Raw genomic sequence first — 11,931 nt, 5'->3', positions numbered from 1 at the left:
CCTGCTGCACTTGTCGGGCTGTTTGTTTTCCTTTATGGATTATTTACTATGGACTCCAGCCAAGTAAGGTATGATGTACAATAAGATCCCATTTTAAAACACCACAGCAGAGCATTATTTTTGCCAGTTTCATTACTTGTTGAAAAATCTAAGGCAGCAGGGCTGACTTAAACAAAATACTGTATTTCTTCCATCAAACTTTAAGTATCTTTTAAAATTCTGTTGTATCACAACAATCAAACAATTGAGGAGCCAATTCTGCATCCAACTATATCCTTTCCCTTTAAGTCTTTTACAGTAAAAACTGAACACTTGTTACTTGCAATAAGGAAATGTACCAATACGTATACAACATTTTCCACTCTATTTGTGAGGAAATTAAGCGAATAAAGCACATAAGTACATAAGATATATTTCAAATGACTACTCTGTAGTAGTGCTTGCTGCAGTGAGGCTACATCAATAAAAAATAGTCAGAAAATCTCTTTCATTTGGCCTGTAGACTGAACTCCTATGATTGTTCATAGGCCTGTATGAATAATACAGCTCCAGAACTTCAACTTATTTTTCCCCATGCACCAAATAAGACAATGTCATTCAAATTCTGAACCCAATTCTGCTTACTGGTGTAACTTATAGACTATAGCATTAGAGTGCTATAATGCTGGCTAAGGTGATTCAGAATCAATCGCATAATCATAAAGTGAATAATGAAACTCGTGCAGTCAGTATGGTAGAGGCAGTATCTTTTAGTAGACCAACTAGACAGTTGTAAACAAAATGTTTCTTTATTTGCAAGCTTTCAGGCACATATGCCCGTCCTCAGGCATAGGAGAATGCAAAGTTGTAAAATTTCTCGCAGGCAGAAATGAAAATTTGTATTGTACAGGAAAGCTGGAGGGTGGTATAAGTTTTCCTGGCTGGAAAAGTTAATTCTAGCTGGGATAAAAGTTGCAGCAGTTTATATACCTCAAAGGTGTCTGATGGCAAACAGGATGTTACATTATGCTTTGTTCTTCTTAAGATATTTCATAGGAGTATTGGTGATGCTCCTGGAATTTTTTCCCTGTGATGGGGTTTGTTTCAGGAAGGGATGGTGTCAGCTTTAGGAAATAAGTGACATATGTCCTACAGGAAATATCTGATTATTTTAAAGAGAACTGTTTCTAAGGAGACACTTTTATTCCAAAACTTTCCATTAGTTGTGATTAATTCTTCTAGTGCAATGTTAACCCAGGGAAATATAACATAAAGCTTATTCTACCATTTTGGTACATTGGATGCTGAGATTGTTACTTAATGGAGATGAAATTCATAGCAAATTGATGTTTCTTAGCCTTTGAACATGGAACACTTTACGTTTCTTTCAGAAATTGTCTTGTTCCTGGGTTTTATAGTGAGTTATTATATTGTCAGTCCTACAGAGCTGTAATTAAGTTTAGTTAGACTTAACTGTTATAAACCAAAATGTACAGAGATGACTATTTTAAACAGTATTCTCTATTAAGATTTCAGCCTTGGAACAATGTAATCTTCATTAATATTATTTTTATTAGCATAATTGTATCTAACAATATTAACATAAAATGCAGAAACAGTCCTTGAAACAAGGACTGGAACCTATTCCCCTCCCCCTGTCTTCCTAGTCCTTTCTTCCCTACTTCCTGGGTTGTGCTTTAATTTCTAGGTCTTTCACAATCATATTCTGTCTTGTGCTCTCTGTCTCCTGGTTGACTGGTGCACCTTACTCAGGAGGGGCACATGCCCCCTCAGTGACCAGTCAGCAACCAGGGGGTTCCCCCCCACAGCCAATCTCACCCCCCATGCACTCCCTACACATCGCCACTGCTCTGTCTGGCCAAACAAGTCTTGAATTCTTTTCTGCATGGTGAAGCATCTTCATCAGTAGGGGTGGAATGGCCCTATGGAGAAGAGCCTCTTACCCATTAGAGGTTAAATGGTTAGAACAGTCTTTGGAGAGGTAGAAGGTGTGAGTTTGAGTCCCTCAGGCAGAAGAGGGAATTTTCAGTTACTGGGCAAGTCCTCTAATTAGTAAGTATTATTATATAAAAACAATCACCACAACAATACCCCTCTCCTTTGAAAGGGAACAGCAATAATTTTCTCAGCTTTTGGAAAGAAAATATTTAGCCATTTATCTTCAGGAGAAGGTTCCTGGCTTTGGATTTCAATGGATTGGAGACATTTTAGTTCTGAAGGTTGGGATTTTTGACTCACCTTTGCCCTCAGTTTTTCCCTTTTAGCTATCTCTCTGTGTCTCCACATTGTGTGTGCTGGCTTTAGCTAGGTCCCAGCTTAGTTTGCTGACTATTAGTTTGCTAGATCCCATTTTAAGGCTTCTAATTCATCCTGTGTGATATATATGGAGGCTAAATACTTAATCCAGACTTTGGATTCAATTCCAGGGGGCCAGGAAATTAAATATGAAACATTTCTTTTTGTACCTAACCCAAAATGCTTTCAAAATATTCACACCAAGTAAACTGGGCTAAGAATTCCTATTTTATATTTCACAACTTGGCCACTTCAAGTCTTCATGGCCAATGGCAGCAGGGATAAAAGTGAAATCATTTTGCTCTTGCCCCATCATTTGATCTGGAAATGAATCATTTAGCTGTTGACAGACTTAGTTAAGCAGTTTTAATTCTATATAGTCAATCATAATGGTATGCATAAACTAAGCTGCTGACTACAATACTTTCTTAACTACAAGGAAGTGAGAGTTAGACAGAAATCGAGCGAACTATGGAAACAAAAACCTTCTGTCAGCCAGTGGATAGACTAACAACATAATTCCAGCTATTATTAAGTTTGTAAAGTGCTTTAGAAAAGTATTGCATGAATGCTCATTGGTGGAATTCAGAATTTATTATTTATCTTACACTCTGTAGATGTTACATATGCATATGCAGAGTTTATCACCACTTAGCAGGACTCTGACTGAACTATTACATTCTTGCTAAAACCCAGATTCAGGAAGTAGATGAGGCAGAATTTAAATCTGAAATTTAAACTTTGTGCTAGGGTATTATAGCAATCTTATAATTTGGAAAATTGCCCCAAAACCTATGCTGTCATTTGAATGTTCAGTATAATGCTATTTCATGCCAGATTGAGTTTTTATCTTTTTACAGCCCATTATCACAAATTGACAAGTAGTAAAATTATTTTTCTAGGAAAACAAAGTATTTACTGATATCAGTGACTGTCTGCTTTTATGCCTGTGTTCTTCGTCATTGTTTCTCAACCTGTGGGTCGTGACCCAAAAGTGGGTGGCAACAGTATATGAAAGGGTCATGAACAAACTTTAAAAAAGGATTCTCCTTTAAAAGAGTAAAAACATGGGAAATGGTGGGTTTCCCCTTGCAAGCTGGCAGAGTGGCTGGGGGGAAAAGTAGGAGCCCCGTCTCCCAGACTTGTGCAGCCACAGTAGGCAGGGGGCTGCAGCCTGGCTGGACTGGCATGGTGTGGCACTAGTGACAGTTCCCAGGCCATGGCATGGGGTAGAGCCATGGCCTGGAACTTGAGCGGCTGGCAGCAGGAGGTGAGGGTAGTGCAGCTTCCCCCCACCAATCCATTATTCCTCACACACTGGCAGCACAGCTGGCATGGGAGTCCTGGTGGCAGCAATGAGTCTCACTGCCCTGCTCCACTCTACTGCACTGCATTCCAGTTGCTGGGCCACAGAGATGGTTCCTGGCTAGGCTGCAGCCCCATGCCTAATGTGGGTGCACCAACCTAAGACAGTATGTGCTCCACCATGACCCACCCTACCCCATACGCCAACCCCCTGCCCAACACACTTGAGGGGGGGCATTCTGAAGGCAAGGGGGTAGCGGGTCAGGAATGAGGAGCACCAGCAGGGCTGGGGGGGTTGGAGGGTTGTGGACTGGGAGTGAGGGGCACTGGCAGGGCCAGGGGGCTGTTTTCTACTTAAACTATTTACAGGGTCGGGACCAGCCATTGATGTTTACAAATGTGTCCTGGTATAAAATAGGGCTGTGTGAAGCTTTGGTTGGTGATTCAATTCAAAGGAGATTCAACCCGATTCAGTAACTGAATCTCCGAATCTGAATTGAATCAAGGGACCAATTTAAAGGTCCAAATAGATTCAAAGCTCTCCAAATCTTCAGAAAAGATTCAGAGAGCTTTGATTCAAACAGTCCTTGGTGGCTGAAGCAGGGCCCCCACCCACTCCCCCAGCCCCACCATGGCTACCCCCTCCTGCCCCAGCTCCTGGTACTTTAAAAAAAAGCCTTAGTGCTCACCAGGTGCTGCTGGGTGATCGATCCCCAAATCAAATCACTGTCACCCGAATCAGCTGAATCTAAATCTGAAGCGAATACTAGCTGCTTTGCACAGGCCTAGTATAAAACAGGTTGAGAACCACTGTGCTATGTACCTCAAGGTGTGAATCTTGTCCAGTGATTAAATTAGGTTTTGCAAACATTCTGCTTTGATTAGTTATGTCCAGTCTGCTTTTCAGATTATACAATAGGCTGCTACTTAGGTTATATGAATCTTCCCTCTAGTGGTTTGGGAGTGAATTTGATTGTTCAATCTACTTACCTAGACAGGTATAGAAATGTTTATCACCATAGGGTATTTGTTGAGCTAAAAATCTGGTACCAACCAAATCTCCCATCCAATTTTAAATAATACTATAGATTGAAGCTATAATTAACTACTAGACTTGTCTTGTTTTAAAAATACATACATGTTTCCCTCAAATCTAAAACTGGTATCTATTTTTTCCTGAATGTTAGTAGTTCAAAAAATAAAAGTAAATATTTGACAGAGTATACCTCTGCCTGTTCTGAACAAACAAGCATATATGTCATATGTTTAAGGACATGTTCTTTCCCCTCTCCTCTCAATAGAGCAGATTTTAGGAACAGGAATATTTTCCTTTCCCTGTCAAAGCAATGAAGCAAATAAGCAGTTTCATTGAAAGGAGTCTGTCATTTGAAGCTGCCTCTCACTTGCAGGAGTGTAGACATTTCTGTGGAAACCTGCTTGAGGTGAAGAGGTAACCTTGTGGAAATAGCTACTGCAACAACACACTACTGGCATATAATATGCTATGCATGGTAGCATAGTGGCTATTGTAAAAGCAACTGGTTCCTTTTACTTATGGTGAAATGGATATGGCTATAACAAAATAATTATAGTGAATTTATATCAAATTACTTCCGATATTTGAGCTACAAAATTCAACCTCTGCAAATAGAACTGCAGAATTTGTAGCTATCTTTCTTTCTTTTGCTTTCTTTCCTTTCCTTTCCCTTCTTTCTTTTTCTATTTTCTTAATAAAATGTCCCTGCTTTTTTCCATAGGGTAAGTGAGAAGGTATTTGAAATATTAACCCTATTAGAGACACTTTTAACACCCTGTTAATAATTTTGCTAACAAATATTGGTTTTACAGAGACTAGTTCATTACTATCAGTATAATTGTCTGAGATTTTAGCTGTGAGAAAGTAAATCAGATTTTTAAAAACAGAATGTGCAAGAAGACTTCACCACAGCAGGACCTAAACATGTAAAACATGTTGTTTTAAATCTGGGGTCTAACTTGTCATTTATAGCATCAGAAATTGTCCTCATGGTTGTTTTTTTGTAATACGTATAGTCATTACAGTTCTCCTCAGTTAGAAAATTTGCTTGAGGAAAATCGCCTTATGTGGTAACATATCTAAGGAGGCAACAGAGAAGGGAGAAAATGGGCCAGCAGCAGCAGTCTGAACCATAGCAATCCAAGCCTCCATGCACACATGCACAGACACTCACACATACACACTGCCATTGCCATTCTCTAGCAGTTGGTATAATATTCCTCTTGTGCCCTGGTCTGCACAGGGCACAGAGTAGCTTGCTCTACCTTTGTCTTTGTTATATACCAAGACCCAGTTGTAATCTTGGATGTAATGCAAAGGCATGTATCATTGTACATCTCTGAAATCAGCTACTATACTTACACAATCTTTAGAACAGGTTCTTTGACAGCTCCCAGTTTTGTTATGATGCTTTGATAATTTAAGGTACGTATGCACGTGCTGGACGTCTGCTCCAACATGTGCTGATTAGCACACAAGTCTGCTGAAGCAGGATAATTAATGCAGTCCAGCAGCCTCTGCATCAGGTGTATCCAGCACCCTCACAGTTCAAAATGATGATGGGAGCACTTGAACTAAAGTTTGTTGAACGAGGTTTTTGTTCAAGCACCGCCATTTTGAAGTGCAGGACACTTAATACATGCACCACTGCAGGCATTTTAATTAGAGCGTTTGGAGCCGCTCTAATTAAAGTGTCCCCAGAGCACTGATGGTGCCCTTAGAGACTGATGGTGCTGTGCAAACTAAGATCAAAGCAGATAAAAACATCACACACAAACTTCACATCACTCTGTAGTTTTATTATTCCAGAGATAGGATTTAATAGGAATTCACATTTGTAAATAACACCAGATTCAATATAAAAGTTCCTGTTAGGCCTGTGAGTTCTATGAGAATTTTAGTAAAGTCCAAGCTAACAGTCTTGATGCAAAAACAAATCAAGCATCAGTTCTTGGTACAGTATTTGTTGTCTTCTTTTATATTGGCACAAGAATCCATTTCAATCTCAGTACAGCATTTCCCCTTTCTCCTTGGCTCAGCAAAATCAGAGGGATTGGAAATATCTAGCCTGGCAAAGGAAAAATAACCCCTGGAGTCCTGAGAGGAGAGAGAAAGGAAGGGACAGGCTGTTTAAGCTTTCATATCCATCCCAGGCCTGGGTAAAGTATGGAAAGGAAGAGAAGGAAGTTTCTGCCTGTGATTCTGCAGAGGAAGAGTGACTGAATGACTCTATGTCATGGCCTACCCTCTATCCTGTACAGAAGTCCTCATGGCATTCAGTAGCCTTCTGTTAAGGTTGCTACTTCACTGTCCCTGCCCTATAATATCGGCATAGGTCAAACTGCATTTCTAGGAAGCTGTGTGTGACTAAGAGAAGAAGAAAAAAAGTTGGTTGTTTTTGGTTCCAGTTTGTTTGTTTTGTTTTGTTTTTTTGCCTTCTATGAAATATCCTGAAGGCCCTGCTTTAACATAATAAAAAGAAAAGCCAGAGTGAGAAAGCACGTGTTTCTATGTGGAGTTCTAATGTTGGTGCAACTAGCATAAGTCACATATGAAGACGGTATCCCTAAAGTTAAATTTAAGGAGGCCAACCTTGGATCTTGGATGTTTACTATGGAACTTACTATACCCAGATATATATTTTTAGATGGAGGGTCTTTGTAGAAGTAGGGTGAGGGTGGGGAGGGAAGTGGAGGAGAGGGGGCCCAATCTGGGCCAGTGGGGAAAGGGAGTGGGTGGGGTATTTCAACTAAAGTGTAGCCTAGAGTGCCTACACCTTAGGGCCTCATTACATATTAATTTTAGTCAGCTCCTGAAGCTCTTAACCCCTGGATTGTTCATACATTAACACGTGAATCAAGTTTCAAGCACACTTTAGGCAGCTTAAAGTTATCACAGACCAAGGTAGATTTATCTCTGATCTGTTACCCAGCTTGCGTTATATTAATGTGTGGCAACTCTCCACAGATGAGCCACCTAAGTTTCAGTTCTCCAGAATCCAATGTTGCAGTGTTCCCTCCCCCATCCTCCTTTTCTCTGTGGATAAACTTTCCATCCCTTGAACTCCACTGCCCAGGGGGCAGTTCTAGCACCGAGCCTTCTCCCCATCCTGCCCCCGAGTATGTGACCTTCCCATTCCTAGAAGTGCATGCCATGAGATGAGGCTTTCTTCCTAGGGCATAGGCGATATCTCCCCCAAAAACACTTTCCCTCACTGCTCCCACCTCCTGGCCTCTCCAAGAAGCATGACCAGCACCCCCCCCCATACCCAAATCCCAATTTATTAAAATGTGAGATCTTCTTTAATTTACTTCCTCTTTATTCTCTTTATTTCTTTTAAAATTATTTTTCCCTTCTTTTTATTTTATCCAGACCTCTAGTGGCAACACATAGCTATAGCTCCTAGTCTGGCCCCTGACTGCCAGCCCTCAAGTAGCAAGGCATAGTTGTGCAGACCAGGTAGAGTCAGAGAAGGTTTTTAGCCTTAATGTGCGACTGCTGAAGGCTTGAGCTAGCACTAACACTCATCAATATTTGAGCAGCTCAAAGTGCAACATGTATAAAGGCCTTTAGTGTAACACAAACTAGGATCAGATAATCCTGCCCTGGAGTGGTATAACTTTGAGCAGCAAAACGAGTGCTTAAAACTAGTTTCAGGTATTCATGTGTGGACAATCCAGGTGTTAAGACCTCCAGGAGCTGCCCAAAATTACTGTGTTCCAAAGGCCTTAGACTGCTCACATTCTTAAATAACTTGATGAATCTCAGAGTTGTTTGAAGGTATTTTCCAGTCCAGTAACTAGAATGTCAATAACTAAGTAAGTCTTGTTTCAGTCTCACCCAAGCACATTTAATTTAGAGGAAAATGTAAATACAAACACAAGAACACTTCTCACCCTCCCACCTCATCCACCACAAACCTCATTGCCATTTATGATTCATGCATTTGACATTAAATATGTTGCTGTGTAGGTACAGAGAGGAGACCTGGCTGTAATGAAATCAACAAGAAAACTCTCCAGAGCCAGTTCTCCCATTCTCACTTTACATATGATCTCTTCTTGTTGACATCACTGGTGGATGTCCCCTTGTGTTTAAGGTCTTCTGGACTATTTTGTTCAATTTGAGAATAAGCAACTAGCAAACTGAGACAAGTCCTTCAATTGTAATGCATGAGAGCTGTGCATATACAGGGACTTTGCAGCATTGTATCCATTGCTTAGGTTCAAATCCGAGTGTCACAGAGATGGGTGATAAAGCCCCTTTGGTCACCAGAAGGATTGAGAATTGGATTTCAATTTAACCTTAAAATACTGAACAGTCAGTTTTGATTTAATTTTTTTTATGGAGCTAGTCTAGGCACGATACAAATAGATTAAGACTACAAATTGTGTACACTGGTTTTAGGAAAATGTTGACCACATTGAAAATATTATTCTAACTCATTTGTTTTTTCTTGCTGCTAAAGCAGAGAGATCTGTGAGGCAAATGAAACCATCATGTGCCCCATGTGTGAACGCAATTGCACCCTGCAGAAACTCAATGAAAGCTGCATATATGCAAAGGTAATTATTAGTCTCTTTGATACAAGCTGTTTGTTATCCAAAAGTCAATTCTCACTACATAATGACTGCTGTTATTTCATCAAAGCCTTCTCTAAAATGTGATGCTTTTCTGCAAAGTTTGCACAAGTAAATATACTCAGTATCTACTAAAGAAATAAAACTGTAATTCAGGTGGTTATAGATTTCATAGATTTTCAGGGTCGGAAGGGACCTCAACAGATCATCGAGTCTGACCCCCTGCCCCAGGCAGGAAACAGTGCTGGGGTTAGTTGGGTCAGCTTATAATTGGACAACAAAAATGCATTGTAAAAATGTCATAACCATATGTGAGTATTATTTTCTTAAATCACATTTTTGCCATCTAAAGAAGCTCAAACTTCCCACTCCACCCCATCTGACCCCACCCAACCCCCCAGGGTGACTTTTTTTTTTCCTAACAGAAAATGGTTGCATCAAAGTGTTTAAGACCAGTTCTCATCATCTCACATATATTGTGCATAGCATCAGTGTTTTCCAAAGCACTATAGGTTTCCTTATACTCTATGCTGACACAGTAAATGATGAGCATGCATACGGCTTCCAGAATAGGCTATGCATATATTGATGTCATGGTGCTGGTGCATGTACGCAGCAAGTATCCAAGGATGTGTCAACAAACCCACTCGGTCTGCAGAGGCATTAGTGAATGAAAACAAGCTGCCACACTGGAAAATTACAAGCATGAGCTGAAAACAAATTTCACTTTGTGGTTTCTGATGCATAGTTAGTAACTGGATTAAGTGCAAGTAATTTGTTCAGAAATAAGACATCACATCTTGCAGGACAGCCCTCCTAGGGTGGAGCTCTGCTGAGGAGAGGAAATCTTCTCAAGTTTCTCCTTGCAGAATTTCCTTCAGATCTTCCTGTCACTGAGAACAGGGTTTTCTTTCTTCAGCTCTCCCTATTTCACAAGCAGAATGGCTTGCTACATAGGGGGAGAGATATTCTCCAGTTAATCAGGAACATGTGTGGTTTTTTTTCTTCATTTGTTTTGAAAATAGATTAAGCTCATTTGAATTTTTATTTGAAAATAAGTGTGTCCTTGCTTGGAGTTAATCCACTTCAACAATATACCTTAATTTATTCAGGATTAATTTGGATGAATAGACAAGCCCAGGAAAGCAGGAGTTATCCTTCTTAAATCATACCAATCACACATAATCTGCTGGTGTATGTGGAGGACATACCCATGAACAGCTTTCTAGCAACATGGCTTCCAAGTCAGTGCTTCCAGGAATTTTCCCTTATAGGAGCAGATAATGGGTACAGAGGTTCCCAAGGAAGGTGGTACAGCCTGTGTTGTCTTTCCTATAAGGCTGTCTACCGTCTCTGACATATTGCCTCTTTATTCCTCAGGTTTAGATTCCAAGACCCATATGTAAAGAGTCTTCCCCTTCTTGGGAGAAAGAGGATGATAATGATATGGACATGGCTTACTTTCTTCCCCAATCTAGTTCTCATTTATGTCGCATCTATTTGATGCAGCCCTCAACAGCACACAGTCTGCTAGTCTAATATTAGTACATATTTTTAGCCCTTCAGCGAGAAGTATACAGTGGTACTCTGACTAACTAGCACTGTGTCCTGTAGCATCCCATTTCTGTCTAATGGTCTTCTGTCAAAGAGGACCACTTCTTTCCCAGTCCACCCTTTTGAGCTTTGATCAGAGAAAAATCATTGTTGAATTGTGTTGCTGTATGAATATAGGCCCAAACTTAACATGTTAAAGAGAGTGGGCCAGAAATAAATATCCTACCTTAACAATTTCCTAGCTTCCTTTTAGTTTTCAGTCTGGGGGGTTTATTTGGGGATTTTGTTTTTTTGCGGGTGGAGAAAAGGGAAGGATGGATCAGGACTTAAGACTTCATATTTTGGAAAGAAAACTGTTGTTATTGATGTACATGACTGATCTTTATTGTACAGGTTATTCAAAACTACCAGACTTTAAAAAATTGGAGAGATTTTGCCCATTTTATTTTACTATTTTCATTTTCCAATCATTCAGTCCCAAATTCACTTCAACCTCATGAAATATTATGCTTGCATGCCTTATTATACCAAAAGAAAAACAAAGCCAAGCACTTACTTTTCTCGAGTTCCACACAATTATATAATTCACACAAAAACATATTGTACTTGATGGTTTAATGCATCAGATAGTAAATGCCAGCTTTCTTTGGCACCATAAAATAAACAGAGACCTACATACTTAAACTTTTGTGTTTAATAAACCTACTCAGTGTTGGAAGTGTTTTCATTCAGGAAGAAATAAAACATACCAGCAGGCAGCACAGTGTTTCTGTTGTTTTAACTTTTTTTTTTCTGCTGTGATTATAATGGAGGATTTCAAGAGGGTTTTTCATAATACCTCCCATTTACTAAATATCCTGTGTCATCTGCTCAGTGGTAATTTGCTAAAAATGGAGATAGTGATGAAACAGTCTTATCTAAAAAACATAGATTTGTCTGGATAGTAGGATCCTCCTCTACAGCTCAAACCCAGTGACAAAGCACAAGGCAGCTATTATGTAAAATATTTATGTTTCAATGTGTTATGTAACCTTCTCACAGCAGGCAAGCAGTCCCTCTAACATCCCAAATTGTTTGAGAAACCATCACCTTACAAGGACACTATTCCTGATGTCTAGAGTATATTAAACTATAATGCGATTACCAGGTACTGCAAACACT

General features: G+C 39.8%; 1 protein-coding gene across 1 annotated transcript in view; it reads left to right on the top strand.

The window, feature by feature from the left end:
* ANO3 (anoctamin 3) overlaps positions 1–11,931 on the top strand; it is a 462,814-nt gene that overhangs the window by 401,957 nt on the left and 48,926 nt on the right. Inside the window, 2 exon segments of the mRNA XM_006020701.3 lie at positions 1–68; positions 9,105–9,201. The exon segment at positions 1–68 is cut by the window's left edge and continues 6 nt beyond it. Coding sequence (XP_006020763.1) covers positions 1–68; positions 9,105–9,201 — 165 coding nt within the window.

This window comes from Alligator sinensis, unplaced genomic scaffold, assembly GCF_000455745.1.
Source record: "Alligator sinensis unplaced genomic scaffold, ASM45574v1 scaffold165_2, whole genome shotgun sequence".
In the NCBI taxonomy this organism is placed as follows: Eukaryota; Metazoa; Chordata; order Crocodylia; family Alligatoridae; genus Alligator; species Alligator sinensis.
This window is presented reverse-complemented; position numbering and strand designations above follow the sequence as displayed.